This window comes from Oncorhynchus keta, chromosome 37 (genome assembly GCF_023373465.1).
Source record: "Oncorhynchus keta strain PuntledgeMale-10-30-2019 chromosome 37, Oket_V2, whole genome shotgun sequence".
Classification (NCBI taxonomy): Eukaryota; Metazoa; Chordata; class Actinopteri; order Salmoniformes; family Salmonidae; genus Oncorhynchus; species Oncorhynchus keta.
This window is the reverse complement of record NC_068457.1, coordinates 18,902,677-18,921,063: the sequence shown is the minus strand read 5'-3', so window position 1 is coordinate 18,921,063 and position 18,387 is coordinate 18,902,677. Positions and strand designations below refer to the sequence as shown.

Genomic DNA, 18,387 nt, shown 5'->3' with positions numbered 1-18,387 from the left:
CATTAGGGGTAAGGATAATATCATTGCTGATGCTCTGTCCCATGCTCCTTTAACCTAGTTTATCTTCTCTCTGCTGACCCCTATGGGCTGTCTGCTCCTCTTTCCTCTTAAATTGCTCCCCAGGTACCAGGGCTGCCGAGTTTGAGGAGTGGACAGTCAGTTGGGGGACACGGGGCCACTACTAGGAGCCGGGACTGGTATCCTTTTTTTTCTTTTTGGGGAATTTTATTGTTTTGAATATGTTTGGCCGAAATTTGGGTTGAGGGTGGGATCCTCATTTTAAGGAGGGGGGTGTCACGGCCCCTACTCTGCAGTGCAGGGGCGGTTCCTCCTGCAGGCAGGGGAGGGTCGTTAGTGATTGGAGTCACCTGGGCTCAGGGTATTTAAACGGCTTCACTAATCACTCTCTCTCTCTCTGCTCCTCCAGGTGTGATCCTGTTTTGTTTGTTCCTTTGTTCCTTTGCATAGTTTTCACTCAGTCATTCACACACACAGATTCACGCATCCCTGCACTTTACATACACCTTACATTATGATACTTTCACACCTCATTCCCGTTTCTTTGTTTAATGTTAATAGTTTGGTTTATAGTTTGGTTTATAATAAAGAACATTTTTGATTGGCCTATACCTGTTCGTGTCCCCTCATTTTTGCTACAGGCTTTAAGCAGGCCTGTGACAACTCTGAGAGATGTAAAGCAAAAATCGTCGAATAGATGTAGATCAACATTACTCTGATAGACATATAGCAACAATACTCAGAGATGTAAAGTATCAATACTCTGGCAGATGTAAAGCATCAATACTCTGGCAGATGTAAAGCATCAATACTCTGGCAGATGTAAAGCAACAATACTCTGAGAGATGTAAAGCGTCAATACTCCGAGAGGTGTAAAGTAGCAATACTCTGAGAGATGTAAAGTAACAATACTCTGACAGATATAATGCAGAAATACTCTGAGAGATTTAAAGTAACAACAATACAATGCCTAAATAGATTCTCTGATGTCATAGAGAATATGTTTTGCATAAAACATTACAGTACCAATACATCATAGACAGACAGTGTGTGTGTGCATGCATATAGTAACGCCCCTGTGGATCTCCAGAGTTAAGCAGTTGGCTGGTTGTGAAGGACAATCTGAGAGAACATCTGGAACACCATGACTCACAGAACTTCCTTCTGTCCTCCCCCTCTACCCTCCCTCCTCCAACTCGCTCACTTGCTCTCCATCTGTCTCCCCTCTCTCCTATAAACACCAGATCAGATGTGAATATGAATGGGATGTTTCTCAGCCTCAGTCAGCATAAACACACAATTAGACACAATTAAACAAGTTTTTATCTCGTGGACATAGACACTATCCACTCATAAATACCCCATATACAGAGCCGTGTACAGACCTTTCAGGGGGCAGGGCCCTCCGCTTAAAAAAATCCACTTTCATAATTCATTGCTCGAAATTTGAGTATCTTTGAAGCAGAAACATTTAAATCACTTTGATAAGTGAAACACTAAAAAAACATACCCAGGTCTCAAATGACAAATAATTATAAAGAATAGGGAGCAATTTGACATTGTTTATTTAGTTAGCATTTAGACAGCACTATGACATTGTTAATTTAGATAGGCCTATGACATTATAAACCTTGTTCGGAATTTCGGATGACTGACGTGCCCAGAGTAAACTGCCTGTTACTCAGGCCCAGAAGATAGGATATGCATTTAATTGGTAGCGTTGGATAGAAAACACTATAGTTTCTGAATTAAAAAAATGTCTGTGAGTATAACAGAAATTATATGGCAGGCGAAAAGCTGAGGAAAGTCCATTCAGAAATGTTTTTTTGAGGTCACAGTCCATTTCAATACTAGCCCATGGGTTATACAAATAGATAGGACCCAGATTGCAGTTCCTATGGCTTCCACTAGATGTCAACAGTCTTTAGACAGGGTTTCAGGCTTGTTTCTCTAAAAATTAACAAGTAGTTGTAGTTTTTAGTCTCTCATTAGAAAAGTAGTCTTGTTGGCGCGTGATGAGGTGCAATCTTTCATATTGAACATACTATTCTCCGTCTCAAATATGATTGTTTATTTAGATATTAGAGGACCTGAGGATTAATTAGAAACATCGTTTGACTTGTTTGGATGAACTTTACCGCTAACGTTTTGGATTTGTTTGTGTGCATGTTGAACGAGTGGATTACTGAGATCACTGGCGCCAACAAAACGGACAGTTTTGGATATAAAGAAGGACTTTATCGAACAGAATGACCATTCATTGTGTAGATGGGGCCCTTGGGATTACAAACAGAGCAAGATCTTCAAAGGTAAATTATTTATTTAATCGCTATTTGTGATTTTGTGACACCTGTGTTGGTTGAAAAAGCATTTTGTTGTGGTACACTGTCCTCAGATAATCGCAGGGTATGCTTTCGCCGTAAAGACTTTTAAAAATCTGACAACGCGGTTGGATTAACAAGAAGTTAAGCTTTTAAATTATGTAAGATACTTGTATTTTCATGAATGTTCAATGTTACGATTTTTTGTATTTTGAATTTCGCACTCTGCAATTTCACCGGATGTTGTCGTAGATGTCCCGGTAGTATATTTAGATAGTGCTGTCTAAATAAACAATGTCATAGTGCTGTCTAAATAAACAATGTCATAGTGCTGTCTAAATAAACAATGTCATAGTGCTGTCTTAATAAACAATGTCATAGTGCTGTCTTAATAAACAATGTCATAGTGCTGTCTAAATAAACAATGTCATAGTGCTGTCTTAATAAACAATGTCATAGTGCTGTCTTAATAAACAATGTCATAGTGCTGTCTTAATAAACAATGTCATAGTGCTATCTTAATAAACAATGTCATAGTGCTGTCTTAATAAACAATGTCATAGTGCTGTCTAAATAAACAATGTCATAGTGCTGTCTTAATAAACAATGTCATAGTGCTGTCTAAATAAACAATGTCATAGTGCTGTCTAAATAAACAATGTCATAGTGCTGTCTAAATAAACAATGTCATAGTGCTGTCTTAATAAACAATGTCATAGTGCTGTCTTAATAAACAATGTCATAGTGCTGTCTAAATAAACAATGTCATAGTGCTATCTTAATAAACAATGTCATAGTGCTGTCTTAATAAACAATGTCATAGTGCTGTCTTAATAAACAATGTCATAGTGCTGTCTTAATAAACAATGTCATAGTGCTGTCTAAATAAACAATGTCATAGTGCTATCTTAATAAACAATGTCATAGTGCTGTCTAAATAAACAATGTCATAGTGCTGTCTTAATAAACAATGTCATAGTGCTGTCTTAATAAACAATGTCATAGTGCTGTCTAAATAAACAATGTCATAGTGCTGTCTTAATAAACAATGTCATAGTGCTGTCTAAATAAACAATGTCATAGTGCTATCTTAATAAACAATGTCATAGTGCTGTCTTAATAAACAATGTCATAGTGCTGTCTTAATAAACAATGTCATAGTGCTATCTTAATAAACAATGTCATAGTGCTGTCTTAATAAACAATGTCATAGTGCTGTCTAAATAAACAATGTCATAGTGCTGTCTAAATAAACAATGTCATAGTGCTATCTTAATAAACAATGTCATAATAAACAATGTCATAGTGCTGTCTTAATAAACAATGTCATAGTGCTGTCTAAATAAACAATGTCATAGTGCTATCTTAATAAACAATGTCATAGTGCTGTCTTAATAAACAATGTCATAGTGCTGTCTTAATAAACAATGTCATAGTGCTATCTAAATAAACAATGTCATAGTGCTGTCTTAAATAAGTGCTGTCTTAATAAACAATGTCATAGTGCTGTCTAAATAAACAATGTCATAGTGCTATCTTAATAAACAATGTCATAAATAAACAATGTCATAGTGCTGTCTTAATAAACAATGTCATAGTGCTGTCTTAATAAACAATGTCATAGTGCTGTCTTAATAAACAATGTCTAAATAAACAATGTCATAGTGCTGTCTTAATAAACAATGTCATAGTGCTGTCTAAATAAACAATGTCATATTGCTATCTTAATAAACAATGTCATAGTGCTGTCTTAATAAACAATGTCATAGTGCTGTCTTAATAAACAATGTCATAGTGCTATCTTAATAAACAATGTCATAGTGCTGTCTTAATAAACAATGTCACAGTGCTGTCTAAATAAACAATGTCATAGTGCTGTCTAAATAGACAATGTCATAGTGCTGTCTAAATAAACAATGTCATAGTGCTGTCTAAATAAACAATGTCATAGACATAGTGTGTGTGTGTGTGTGTGTGTGTGTGTGTGTGTGTGTGTGTGTGTGTGTGTGTGTGTGTGTGTGTGTGTGTGTGTGTGTGTGTGTGTGAGAGGTTGTGTGTGAGTGTGTGAGGTTGCGTGTGAGTGTGTGAGGTTGTGTGTGAGGGTGTGTGTGAGTGTGCGAGGTTGTGTGTGAGGTTGTGTGTGTGTGTGTGTGTGTGTGTGTGTGTGTGTGTGTGTGTGTGTGTGTGTGTGTGTGTGTGTGTGTGTGTGAGAGGTTGTGTGTGAGTGTGTGAGGCTGTGTGTGGGTGTGAGGTTGTGTGTGAGTGTGTGAGGTTGTGTGTGAGTGTGTGAGGTTGTGTGAGTGTGTGAGGTTGTGTGTGAGGTTGTGTGTGGGTGTGTGAGGTTGTGTGTGAGTGTGTGAGGTTGTGTGTGAGTGTGTGAGGTTGTGTGTGAGGGTGTGTGTGAGTGTGTGAGGTTGTGTGTGAGGGTGTGTGTGAGGTTGTGTGTGTGTGTGGAGTGGGTGTGCATGCATACAGATGTACAGTAGGATCTAAATATGATCACCCTGTTGCAGGAGGGTGATTTCAAACGTCTAGTGTATTTGAGGTTTGAGTGTATTTTTAGGTTTGTGTGTGTGTGTGTGTGTGTGTTTGTCTTTAAAAGACCAGCACTAGTCAACAGTGCCTCCATTCATTCATAATCAGGGTTTGAGGATTAAATGTGATTACATTCAGAGAGACTAAATTAGCTTTTTAATGTTCTAGTCTTCTATTTCTACAGTGATGGAGGGAAGAATGAGAGGAAATGAAAGAGTGCTGGATGGACAGATCACAATGGAGGAGAGTTAGTTCTCAACAAACAGTGACATCTAATCCTAACAACAACATGTGACCTGCCCAAGAACAACTCCAAACCTTAGTTACAGACATAGAGATAGATAGACGACTCATCTTTGTATCTGTGCCATTATAGCATCTGTGACATAATAATAATAATAATAATATATGCATTTAGGCAGCGCCATCTCCATTCTACGTTGAAGATAGTACATTTTCTTCTTCACGATTGGCTGAGAAGATGTCTCGGTTGGACATGACTCCAACTGGGTCACCAGGAGGGATCAGCCAATAAAGTTGGAAGTCCCACCCACTACATTAAAATGGTGAAGTTCTCAATTGCGCTACCCAATGTAATACCGCCTGGTAGCTTCTAGAGGCCTCTATCATCCTCTAAGGTTACAGGATGCGTCCCAAATAGCACCCTATTCCCTATAGTGCACTTTTTTGGGGACAGCCATGGCTGTTTATAGATGAGCCAAAGCACCTGGAATGATACTGATGATGAAAGAAGCACTTTTTATCTCCTTCTCTCCATCCTCTCCTCTCTCCTCCTCTCCTCCATACTCTCCTCTCCCCTCCTCCATCCTCTCCACTTTCCTCTTCTCCTCTCCTCTCCCCTCCTCTCCTCCATCCTCATCCTCTTTTCTCTTCTCCTCTCATCTGCTCTCCCCATCCTCTCCACTTCCCTCTCCTCCATCCTCTCCACTTTCCTCTTCTCCTCTCCTCTCCCCTCCTCCATCCTCTCCTCTCATCCATCCTCTCCACTTTCCTCCTCTCCTCTCCCCTCCTCCATCCTCTCCTCTCCTCTCCTCTCCTCTCCTCTCCTCTCCATCCCTCTCCTCTCTCTCCTCTCCTCCTCTCCTCTCCTCTCCTCCATCCTCTCCATCCTCTCCTCTCCCCTCCTCCATCCTCTCCTCTCCCCTCCCCTCCTCTCCACTTTCCTCTTCTCTCTCTCTCTCTCTCTCTCTCTCTCTCTCTCTCTCTCTCTCTCTCTCTCTCTCTCTCTCTCTCTCTCTCTCCTCTCCTCTCCTCTCCTCTCCTCTCCTCTCCTCACCTCTCCTCCATCCTCTCCTCTTCTTTCCTCCATTCTCCATCCTCTCCTCTCCCCTCCTCCATCCTCTCCACTTTCCTCTTCTCCTCTCCTCTCCTCTCCCCCCCTCTCCTCCATCCTCATCCTCTTTTCTCTTCTCCTCTCCTCTGCTCTCCCAGTCCTCTCCAATTCCCTCTACTCCATCCTCTCCACTTTCCTCTTCTCCTCTCCTCTCCCCTCCTCCATCCTCTCCTCTCCTCCATCCTCTCCACTTTCCTCCTCTCCTCTCCTCTCCTCTCCTCTCCTCTCCTCTCCTCTCCTCTCCTCTCCTCCATCCTCTCCATCCTCTCCTCTCCCCTCCTCCATCCTCTCCTCTCTCCTCTCTCCTCTCCACTTTCCTCTTCTCTCTCTCTCTCTCTCTCTCTCTCTCTCTCTCTCTCTCTCTCTCTCTCTCTCTCTCTCTCTCTCTCCTCTCCTCTCCTCTCCTCTCCTCTCTCTCCTCTCCTCTCCTCTCCTCTCCTCTCCTCTCCTCTCCTCTCCTCCATCCTCTCCTCTTCCCTCCTCCATACTCCATCCTCTCCTCTCCCCTCCTCTCCTCTCCTCCATTCTCTCCACTTTCCTCTTCTCCCCCCCTCACTTTCCTATTCTCTCCTCTCCACTCCACTCCACTCTCCTCTCCTCTCCTCTCCTCTCCTCTCCTCTCCTCTCCTCCATCCTCTCCATCCTCTCCTCTCCCTCCTCCATCCTCTCCTCTCTCCTCCCCTCCTCTCCACTTTCCTCTTCTCTCTCTCTCTCTCTCTCTCTCTCTCTCTCTCTCTCTCTCTCTCTCTCTCTCTCTCTCTCCTCTCCTCTCCTCTCCTCTCCTCCATCCTCTCCACTTTCCTCTTCTCTCTCTCTCTCTCTCTCTCTCTCTCTCTCTCTCTCTCCTCTCCTCTCCTCTCTCCTCTCCTCTCCTCTCCTGCATCCTCTCCATTCTCTCCTCTCCCCTCCTCCATCCTCTCCTCTCCCCCCTCCCCTCCTCTCCACTTTCCTCTTCTCTCTCTCTCTCTCTCTCTCTCTCTCTCTCTCTCTCTCTCTCTCTCTCTCTCTCTCTCTCTCTCTCTCTCTCTCCTCTCCTCTCCTCCATCCTCTCCACTTTCCTCTCCTCTCCTCTCCACTTTCCTCTTCTCTCCTCTTCTCTCCTCTCCACTTTCCTCTTCTCCTCTCCTCCATCCTCTCCACTTTCCTCCTCTCACCTCTCACCTCCCTCCTCTATACTCTCCTCTCCCCTCCTTCATCCTCTCCAGTTTTTCTCTTCATTTTACTTCCCTCCTCCATCTTTTCCCCTCATCTTCCCTCTCTTTCCATCCTCTCCACTCCTCCCTACATCCTCTCCTCCATCAGTGTGATTTATTTGTGCAGGTCATTCTATCATTATAATTATCTAAAGTACATTAGGAGGAATTATCACTCTCATCTGCCAAGTCACATACTTCTGGGTGTGTAGGTCTGTACATTCACACGCACACACACAAATACAGACAAATATACAGACAGACAGACAGACAGACAGACAGACAGACTTAATAGAACCACCCCTCCCCATGTATCCGTTAGCTTGCTACTGCTAAGTGCCTCCCTCTCTGTTCCCCTTCTCCACTTCTCCTTCCTCTCTCTTCCCCTCCTCCTCATCTCCTCCCTCTCTCTTCCCCTCCTCATCTCCTCCCTCTCACTTCCCCTCCTCCTCATATCCTCCCTCTCTGTTCCCCTTCTCCTCTTCTCCTCCCTCCCTCGTCCCCTCCTCCTCATCTCCTCCCTTTCTCTTCCCCTCCTCCTCATCTCCTCCCTCTCTTCCCCTCCTCCCCATCTCCTCCCTCTCTTCCTCATCTCCTCCATCTTCTGTGGCCAGAACTAGAGTTCAGTTCAGAATGGTTCACATTTCCCATAGTATGACAGACTACACTCTATTCAGTCTAGTCCTCCCTCCTCTCCCTTCCTCACACTCCCCCTTCTCTCTATCTCTCTGACTGGCTCTCTCTCTTTCTTCCCACCACAGTCTTTCTCTTGAGTCCTGAGCCTGTGTGTGTGTGTGTGTGTGTGTGTGTGTGTGTGTGTGTGTGTGTGTGTGTGTGTGTGTGTGTGTGTGTGTGTGTGTGTGTGTGTGTGTGTGTGTGTGTGTGTGTGTGTGTGTGTGTGTGTGTGTGTGTGTGTGTGTGTGTGTGTGTGTGTGTGTGTGTGTGTGTGTGTGTGTTGCAGTTGGCTGCTCAGCCGTAGAGAGGAGGATACGAGACGAGAGTGACTGACTGGCACACAGCTTAGGCTGCCACTAGGAATACTAACACACACACAACCGCTCCGTCTGTAAAGGTATGACACTAATCACTCCGTCTGTAAAGGTATGACACTAATCACCCCATCTGTAAAGATATGACACTAATCACTCCATCTGTAAAGATATGGCACTAATCACTCCATCTGTAAAGATATGGCACTAATCACTCCATCTGTAAAGATATGACACTAATCACTCCATCTGTAAAGATATGGCACTAATCACTCCATCTGTAAAGATATGGCACTAATCACTCCATCTGTAAAGATATGGCACTAATCACTCCATCTGTAAAGATATGACACTAATCACTCCATCTGTAAAGATATGACACTAATCACTCCATCTGTAAAGATATGGCACTAATCACTCCATCTGTAAAGATATGGCACTAATCACTCTGTCTGTAAAGATATGACACTAATCACTCCATCTGTAAAGATATGAAACGAATCACTCCGTCTGTAAAGGTATGACACTAATCACTCCGTCTGTAAAGGTATGACACTAATCACCCCATCTGTAAAGGTATGACACTAATCACTCTGTCTGTAAAGATATGACACTAATCACTCCGTCTGTAAAGGTATGACACTAATCACTCTGTCTGTAAAGGTATGACACTAATCACTCCATCTGTAAAGGTATGACACTAATCACTCCGTCTGTAAAGGTATGACACTAATCACTCCGTCTGTAAAGGTATGACACTAATCACCCCATCTGTAAAGGTATGACACTAATCACCCCATCTGTAAAGGTATGACACTAATCACTCCGTCTGTAAAGGTATGACACTAATCACTCCGTCTGTAAAGGTATGACACTAATCACCCCATCTGTAAAGGTATGACACTAATCACCCCATCTGTAAAGATATGAAACGAATCACTCCGTCTGTAAAGGTATGACACTAATCACCCCATCTGTAAAGATATGACACTAATCACTCCGTCTGTAAAGGTATGACACTAATCACTCCGTCTGTAAAGGTATGACACTAATCACTCTGTCTGTAAAGGTATGACACTAATCACTCCGTCTGTAAAGGTATGACACTAATCACTCTGTCTGTAAAGGTATGACACTAATCACTCTGTCTGTAAAGGTATGACACTAATCACTCCGTCTGTAAAGATATGAAAAGCATCACTCCGTCTGTAAAGGTATGACACTAATCACTCCGTCTGTAAAGGTATGACACCACTCCGTCTGTAAAGGTATGACACTAATCACTCTGTCTGTAAAGGTATGACACTAATCACTCCGTCTGTAAAGATATGAAAAGCATCACTCCGTCTGTAAAGGTATGACACTAATCACTCCGTCTGTAAAGGTATGACACTAATCACTCTGTCTGTAAAGGTATGACACTAATCACTCCGTCTGTAAAGATATGAAAAGCATCTGTCTGTAAAGGTATGACACTAATCACTCCGTCTGTAAAGGTATGACACTAATCACTCCGTCTGTAAAGGTATGACACTAATCACTCTGTCTGTAAAGGTATGACACTAATCACTCCGTCTGTAAAGGTATGACACTAATCACTCCGTCTGTAAAGGTATGACACTAATCACTCCGTCTGTAAAGGTATGACACTAATCACTCCGTCTGTAAAGATATGACACTAATCACTCCGTCTGTAAAGGTATGACACTAATCACTCTGTCTGTAAAGGTATGACACTAATCACTCCGTCTGTAAAGATATGACACTAATCACTCCGTCTGTAAAGGTATGACACTAATCACTCCGTCTGTAAAGGTATGACACTAATCACTCTGTCTGTAAAGGTATGACACTAATCACTCCGTCTGTAAAGGTATGACACTAATCACTCCGTCTGTAAAGGTATGACACTAATCACTCCATCTGTAAAGATATGAAAAGCATCACTCCGTCTGTAAAGGTATGACACTAATCACTCCGTCTGTAAAGGTATGACACTAATCACTCCGTCTGTAAAGGTATGACACTAATCACTCTGTCTGTAAAGGTATGACACTAATCACTCCCATCTGTAAAGATATGAAAAGCATCACTCCGTCTGTAATATGACACTAATCACTCCGTCTGTAAAGGTATGACACTAATCACTCTGTCTGTAAAGGTATGACACTAATCACTCCGTCTGTAAAGATATGAAAAGCATCACTCCGTCTGTAAAGGTATGACACTAATCACTCTGTCTGTAAAGGTATGACACTAATCACTCCGTCTGTAAAGGTATGACACTAATCACTCTGTCTGTAAAGGTATGACACTAATCACTCTGTCTGTAAAGGTATGACACTAATCACTCCGTCTGTAAAGGTATGACACTAATCACTCTGTCTGTAAAGGTATGACACTAATCACCCCATCTGTAAAGATATGACACTAATCACTCCGTCTGTAAAGGTATGACACTAATCACTCTGTCTGTAAAGGTATGACACTAATCACTCCGTCTGTAAAGGTATGACACTAATCACTCTGTCTGTAAAGGTATGACACTAATCACTCCGTCTGTAAAGGTATGACACTAATCACTCCGTCTGTAAAGGTATGACACTAATCACTCCGTCTGTAAAGGTATGACACTAATCACTCCGTCTGTAAAGGTATGACACTAATCACTCCGTCTGTAAAGGTATGACACTAATCACCCCATCTGTAAAGGTATGACACTAATCACTCTGTCTGTAAAGGTATGACACTAATCACTCTGTCTGTAAAGGTATGACACTAATCACTCCGTCTGTAAAGGTATGACACTAATCACCCCATCTGTAAAGGTATGACACTAATCACTCTGTCTGTAAAGGTATGACACTAATCACTCCGTCTGTAAAGGTATGACACTAATCACTCTGTCTGTAAAGGTATGACACTAATCACTCTGTCTGTAAAGGTATGACACTAATCACTCTGTCTGTAAAGGTATGACACTAATCACTCCGTCTGTAAAGGTATGACACTAATCACTCCGTCTGTAAAGGTATGACACTAATCACTCCGTCTGTAAAGATAAAAAGCATCACTCCGACACTAATCACTCCGTCTGTAAAGGTATGACTGTCTGTAAAGGTATGACACTAATCACTCTGTCTGTAAAGGTATGACACTAATCACTCCGTCTGTAAAGATATGAAAAGCATCACTCCGTCTGTAAAGGTATGACACTAATCACTCCGTCTGTAAAGGTATGACACTAATCACTCTGTCTGTAAAGGTATGACACTAATCACTCCGTCTGTAAAGATATGAAAAGCATCACTCCGTCTGTAATATGACACTAATCACTCCGTCTGTAAAGGTATGACACTAATCACTCCATCTGTAAAGGTATGACACTAATCACTCTGTCTGTAAAGGTATGACACTAATCACTCCGTCTGTAAAGGTATGACACTAATCACTCCGTCTGTAAAGGTATGACACTAATCACTCCGTCTGTAAAGATATGACACTAATCACTCCGTCTGTAAAGGTATGACACTAATCACTCTGTCTGTAAAGGTATGACACTAATCACTCCGTCTGTAAAGATATGACACTAATCACTCTGTCTGTAAAGGTATGACACTAATCACTCTGTCTGTAAAGGTATGACACTAATCACTCTGTCTGTAAAGGTATGACACTAATCACTCCGTCTGTAAAGGTATGACACTAATCACTCTGTCTGTAAAGGTATGACACTAATCACTCCGTCTGTAAAGATATGAAAAGCATCACTCCGTCTGTAAAGGTATGACACTAATCACTCTGTCTGTAAAGGTATGACACTAATCACTCCGTCTGTAAAGATATGAAAAGCATCACTCCGTCTGTAAAGGTATGACACTAATCACTCCGTCTGTAAAGATATGAAAAGCATCACTCCGTCTGTAAAGGTATGACACTAATCACTCCGTCTGTAAAGGTATGACACTAATCACTCTGTCTGTAAAGGTATGACACTAATCACTCCGTCTGTAAAGATATGAAAAGCATCACTCCGTCTGTAAAGGTATGACACTAATCACTCCGTCTGTAAAGGTATGACACTAATCACTCCGTCTGTAAAGGTATGACACTAATCACTCTGTCTGTAAAGGTATGACACTAATCACTCTGTCTGTAAAGGTATGACACTAATCACTCCGTCTGTAAAGGTATGAAACTAATCACTCCGTCTGTAAAGGTATGACACTAATCACTCCGTCTGTAAAGATATGAAACTAATCACTCCGTCTGTAAAGGTATGACACTAATCACTCTGTCTGTAAAGGTATGACACTAATCACTCCGTCTGTAAAGATATGACACTAATCACCCCATCTGTAAAGGTATGACACTAATCACTCCGTCTGTAAAGGTATGACACTAATCACTCCGTCTGTAAAGGTATGACACTAATCACTCCGTCTGTAAAGGTATGACACTAATCACTCCGTCTGTAAAGGTATGACACTAATCACTCCGTCTGTAAAGGTATGACACTAATCACCCCATCTGTAAAGGTATGACACTAATCACTCTGTCTGTAAAGGTATGACACTAATCACTCTGTCTGTAAAGGTATGACACTAATCACTCCGTCTGTAAAGGTATGACACTAATCACTCCGTCTGTAAAGGTATGACACTAATCACTCCGTCTGTAAAGGTATGACACTAATCACTCCGTCTGTAAAGGTATGACACTAATCACTCTGTCTGTAAAGGTATGACACTAATCACTCCGTCTGTAAAGGTATGACACTAATCACTCTGTCTGTAAAGGTATGACACTAATCACTCCGTCTGTAAAGGTATGACACTAATCACTCTGTCTGTAAAGGTATGACACTAATCACTCCGTCTGTAAAGATATGAAAAGCATCACTCCGTCTGTAAAGGTATGACACTAATCACTCCGTCTGTAAAGGTATGACACTAATCACTCCGTCTGTAAAGGTATGACACTAATCACTCTGTCTGTAAAGGTATGACACTAATCACTCCGTCTGTAAAGATATGAAAAGCATCACTCCGTCTGTAAAGGTATGACACTAATCACTCTGTCTGTAAAGGTATGACACTAATCACTCCGTCTGTAAAGATATGAAAAGCATCACTCCGTCTGTAAAGGTATGACACTAATCACTCTGTCTGTAAAGGTATGACACTAATCACTCTGTCTGTAAAGGTATGACACTAATCACTCTGTCTGTAAAGGTATGACACTAATCACTCCGTCTGTAAAGGTATGACACTAATCACTCCATCTGTAAAGGTATGACACTAATCACTCTGTCTGTAAAGATATGACACTAATCACTCCGTCTGTAAAGGTATGACACTAATCACTCTGTCTGTAAAGGTATGACACTAATCACTCTGTCTGTAAAGGTATGACACTAATCACTCTGTCTGTAAAGGTATGACACTAATCACTCCGTCTGTAAAGGTATGACACTAATCACTCTGTCTGTAAAGGTATGACACTAATCACTCCGTCTGTAAAGGTATGACACTAATCACTCTGTCTGTAAAGGTATGACACTAATCACTCTGTCTGTAAAGGTATGACACTAATCACTCCGTCTGTAAAGATATGACACTAATCACTCCGTCTGTAAAGGTATGACACTAATCACTCCGTCTGTAAAGGTATGACACTAATCACTCCGTCTGTAAAGGTATGACACTAATCACTCTGTCTGTAAAGATATGACACTAATCACTCCGTCTGTAAAGGTATGACACTAATCACTCCGTCTGTAAAGGTATGACACTAATCACTCCGTCTGTAAAGGTATGACACGAATCACTCCGTCTGTAAAGGTATGACACTAATCACTCCGTCTGTAAAGGTATGACACTAATCACTCCGTCTGTAAAGGTATGACACTAATCACTCTGTCTGTAAAGGTATGACACTAATCACTCCGTCTGTAAAGGTATGACACTAATCACTCCGTCTGTAAAGGTATGACACTAATCACTCCGTCTGTAAAGGTATGACACTAATCACTCCGTCTGTAAAGGTATGACACTAATCACTCCGTCTGTAAAGGTATGACACTAATCACTCCGTCTGTAAAGGTATGACACTAATCACTCCGTCTGTAAAGGTATGACACTAATCACTCCGTCTGTAAAGGTATGACACTAATCACTCCGTCTGTAAAGGTATGACACGAATCACTCCGTCTGTAAAGGTATGACACTAATCACCCCGTCTGTAAAGGTATGACACTAATCACTCTGTCTGTAAAGGTATGACACTAATCACTCTGTCTGTAAAGGTATGACACTAATCACTCCGTCTGTAAAGGTATGACACTAATCACCCCATCTGTAAAGGTATGACACTAATCACTCTGTCTGTAAAGGTATGACACTAATCACTCTGTCTGTAAAGGTATGACACTAATCACTCCGTCTGTAAAGGTATGACACTAATCACTCTGTCTGTAAAGGTATGACACTAATCACTCCGTCTGTAAAGATATGAAAAGCATCACTCCGTCTGTAAAGGTATGCCACTAATCACTCTGTCTGTAAAGGTATGACACTAATCACTCCGTCTGTAAAGATATGACACTAATCACTCCGTCTGTAAAGGTATGACACTAATCACTCCGTCTGTAAAGGTATGACACTAATCACTCCGTCTGTAAAGATATGACACTAATCACTCTGTCTGTAAAGATATGACACTAATCACTCCGTCTGTAAAGGTATGACACTAATCACTCTGTCTGTAAAGGTATGACACTAATCACTCCGTCTGTAAAGATATGAAAAGCATCACTCCGTCTGTAAAGGTATGCCACTAATCACTCCGTCTGTAAAGATATGACACTAATCACTCTGTCTGTAAAGATATGAAAAGCATCACTCCGTCTGTAAAGATATGAAAAGCATCACTCCGTCTGTAAAGGTATGACACTAATCACTCTGTCTGTAAAGATATGAAAAGCATCACTCCGTCTGTAAAGGTATGCCACTAATCACTCCGTCTGTAAAGATATGCCACTAATCACCCCATTTGTAAAGATACGGAACTAATTACTCTGTCTGTAGAGATATGGAACTAATCACTACGTCTGTAAAGATATGAAACAAATCATTCTGTCTGTAAAGTTATGAAATGAATCACTCCATCTGTAAAGATATAAAACGAATCACTGAGTCTGTAAAGATATGAAACTAATCACTCCACCTGTAAAGACATGAAACAAATTACTCTGTCTGTAAAGATATGAAACGAATCACTCTTAGTGGTTCTAGGTCCTTAACTCTGAGCGGTTCTATATCCTACCTTAACTCTGAGTGGTTCTATATCCTACCTTAACTCTGAGTGGTTCTGTATCTTACCTTAACTCTGAGTGGTTCTAGATCCTACCTTAACTTTGAGTGGTTCTATATCCTACCTTAACTCTGAGTGGTTCTATATCCTACCTTAACTCTGAGTGGTTCTATATCCTACCTTAACTCTGAGTGGTTCTATATCCTACCTTAACTCTGAGTGGTTCTATATCCTACCTTAACTCTGAGTGGTTCCATATCCTACCTTAACTCTGAGTGGTTGTAGACCCTACCTTAACTCTGAGTGGTTGTAGACCCTAACTTAACTCCGAGAGGTTCTATATCCTACCTTAACTCTGAGTGGTTCTATATCCTACCTTAACTCTGAGTGGTTCTAGATCCTACCTTAACTCTGAGCGGTTCTAGATCCTACCTTAACTCTGAGCGGTTCTAGATCCTACCTTAACTCTGAGTGGTTATATATCCTACCTTAACTCTGAGTGGTTCTATATCCTACCTTAACTCTGAGCAGTTCTAGATCCTACCTTAACTCTGAGTGGTTCTATATCCTACCTTAACTCTGAGCAGTTCTAGATCCTACCTTAACTCTGAGAGGTTCTATATCCTACCTTAACTCCGAGTGGTTCTATATCCTAACTTAACTCTGAGTGGTTCTTCATCCTACCTTAACTCTGAGTGGGTCTAGGTCCTACATTGGCTCTGAGCGGTTCTAAGTCTTACCTTAGCTCTGAGGGGTTCTAGGTCTTACCTCTGAGTGGTTCTAGGTCATACCTTAACTCTGAGTGGTTCTAGGTCCTACATTAGCTCTGAGTGGTTTTAGGTCCTACCTTAGCTCTGAGTGGTTCTAGGTCCTACCTTAACTCTGAGTGGTTCTAGGTCCTACCTTAACTCTGAGTGGTTCTAGGTCCTACCTTAACTCTGAGTGGTTCTAAATCCTACCTTAACTCTGAGTGGTTCTAGGTCCTACCTTAACTCTGAGTGGTTTTAGGTCCTACCTTAACTCTGAGTGGTTCTAGGTCCTACCTTAACTCTGAGTGGTTCTAGGTCCTCCAGTAGTGATATAAAAGGTATTTCCAGGAAGGAGGACAGGAAGTCGATGTGGATGAGTTCTTCTGGTGAACGAGGGAAGGCCAGGACACCTGTCACCCCTCGCACAACCAGCTCCTGACACACACACCTGGACAGGGAGACAGGGTCGCCACCAGACGGGGACCGAGACACCACCTCCAGACAGGGAAGGAAGAGAGTGGCTGACATTACACCCTATTCCCTACAAGCACCCTATCCCATACAACTGTAGGGAATAGGGTGCCATTTCAGATACAATCTAACTAACTGAATGGCTAGTTGCCAATTGAATTAATTAATTGTGGATGGATGAGACCATTGCAGAGATATTACCTCTTTTATGAATGAACTAATGAATACATGAATTAACCTGTTACCTCCAGGGTGAGGTTGTAGGGCAGAAGAGGCGGGATGCCTTCTCCAGCCCGGTGCTTCAGGCTGGTCAAGGCTCTGTTCAGAGCGTTCTGTACCCTTGCTGGTTGTCCGGTGGGAAGCAGAGCACCGAGACGAACCGCGTGTCCGATCCGAGCCAGGATGTGACATGGCTGGGGGTGGGAGAGGCACGGGTCCGGATGCAAGGCGAAGCCATGGAGGAAGACCAACAGCGGGAGAAATCTTCCGGTGAAAAAAGGAGATGGGCGAATTCTCCTGGGTATAAAGAAGTTGCACATCCATCGACCAAGTATATACAAATATTCCATTGGGTTGCGTCGAGAGAAAAGAGAGGAGAGAAGAGGAGAGGAGAGAAAAGAAGAGGAGAGGAGAGAAGAGGAGAGTAGAGAATAGAAAAGAAGAGAAGAGGAGAGAAGACGACAGAAGACGAGAAAGCATCACTCGTGGCTTGTCTTGGAGTTGTTTTGTTTTTAATACTGAAGTCTACCTTATGTTGTTGATTTCCCTCTTTAAGTTGAAACAAAGAAAGAAAAGACACGCTGTAAATATTATATAATAAAGGAAGACATGAGAAACGTCCACACGTCAGAAAAACTGCATTTTCTCTCTCTTTCCCCGTCTTTTCCCCCGTTATCCCCTCCTTCCTTGGACTTGTTATTTGTATTGGTATTGCAATACGGTTGCTGCCTCTGTTTCTTTTTCTAAGTTAGGCTACTCATAAATAAATAATAAGCAAGGCAGAGGAACGCTTGATATCGACGGAGGACGAGAGGGGAGCGCGTGCAACTGAGAAGTCGCCTCGCTCTGTCAGTCTGTGACAGGCGCCGGTTGAAGACCAGCTGCCTGCGCGCACGCGCTTGACTGTTAGTGTGGCAGAACAACCACGTTCGATTTCTATCAGCGCTGTTATCTTCCCATTCGAAATGACAACTCCGGTATTTGATGTTCACCACGTTTCATCTTGATGTCGATAGTAGCCTGCTGTTTTAGCCTGCTGCTTGCAGTCAAGCCCATTCAGTGCATTTTAGCCAATGAACCATTAAGTTCAGCATTCAATTGAATCCCCTTCACATTTTCACCCTCCAAATTCAGATTCTAAATCCACACAAAGTCTTTGATGTTTCATTCGGAAAATAGTCTACTGACAGATAAGGATTGTCCCCAATTCATTCAGGTTTTTTT

The 18,387-nt window shown here is 42.1% G+C and overlaps 1 protein-coding gene across 1 annotated transcript; it reads right to left on the bottom strand.

The window, feature by feature from the left end:
- Positions 1-274: 274 nt before the first annotated feature.
- On the bottom strand, positions 275-18,171 carry LOC118379310 (glutamate receptor ionotropic, NMDA 3B-like). The gene is made up of 3 exons (XM_052498902.1): positions 17,190-18,171; positions 16,768-16,968; positions 275-331 (listed from the first exon to the last, which is right to left on the bottom strand). Exons 1-3 carry the CDS (start codon positions 17,511-17,513, stop codon positions 275-277), a joined length of 582 nt encoding a protein of 193 aa, XP_052354862.1. The 5' UTR covers positions 17,514-18,171.
- Between the last annotated feature and the right edge of the window lie 216 nt (positions 18,172-18,387).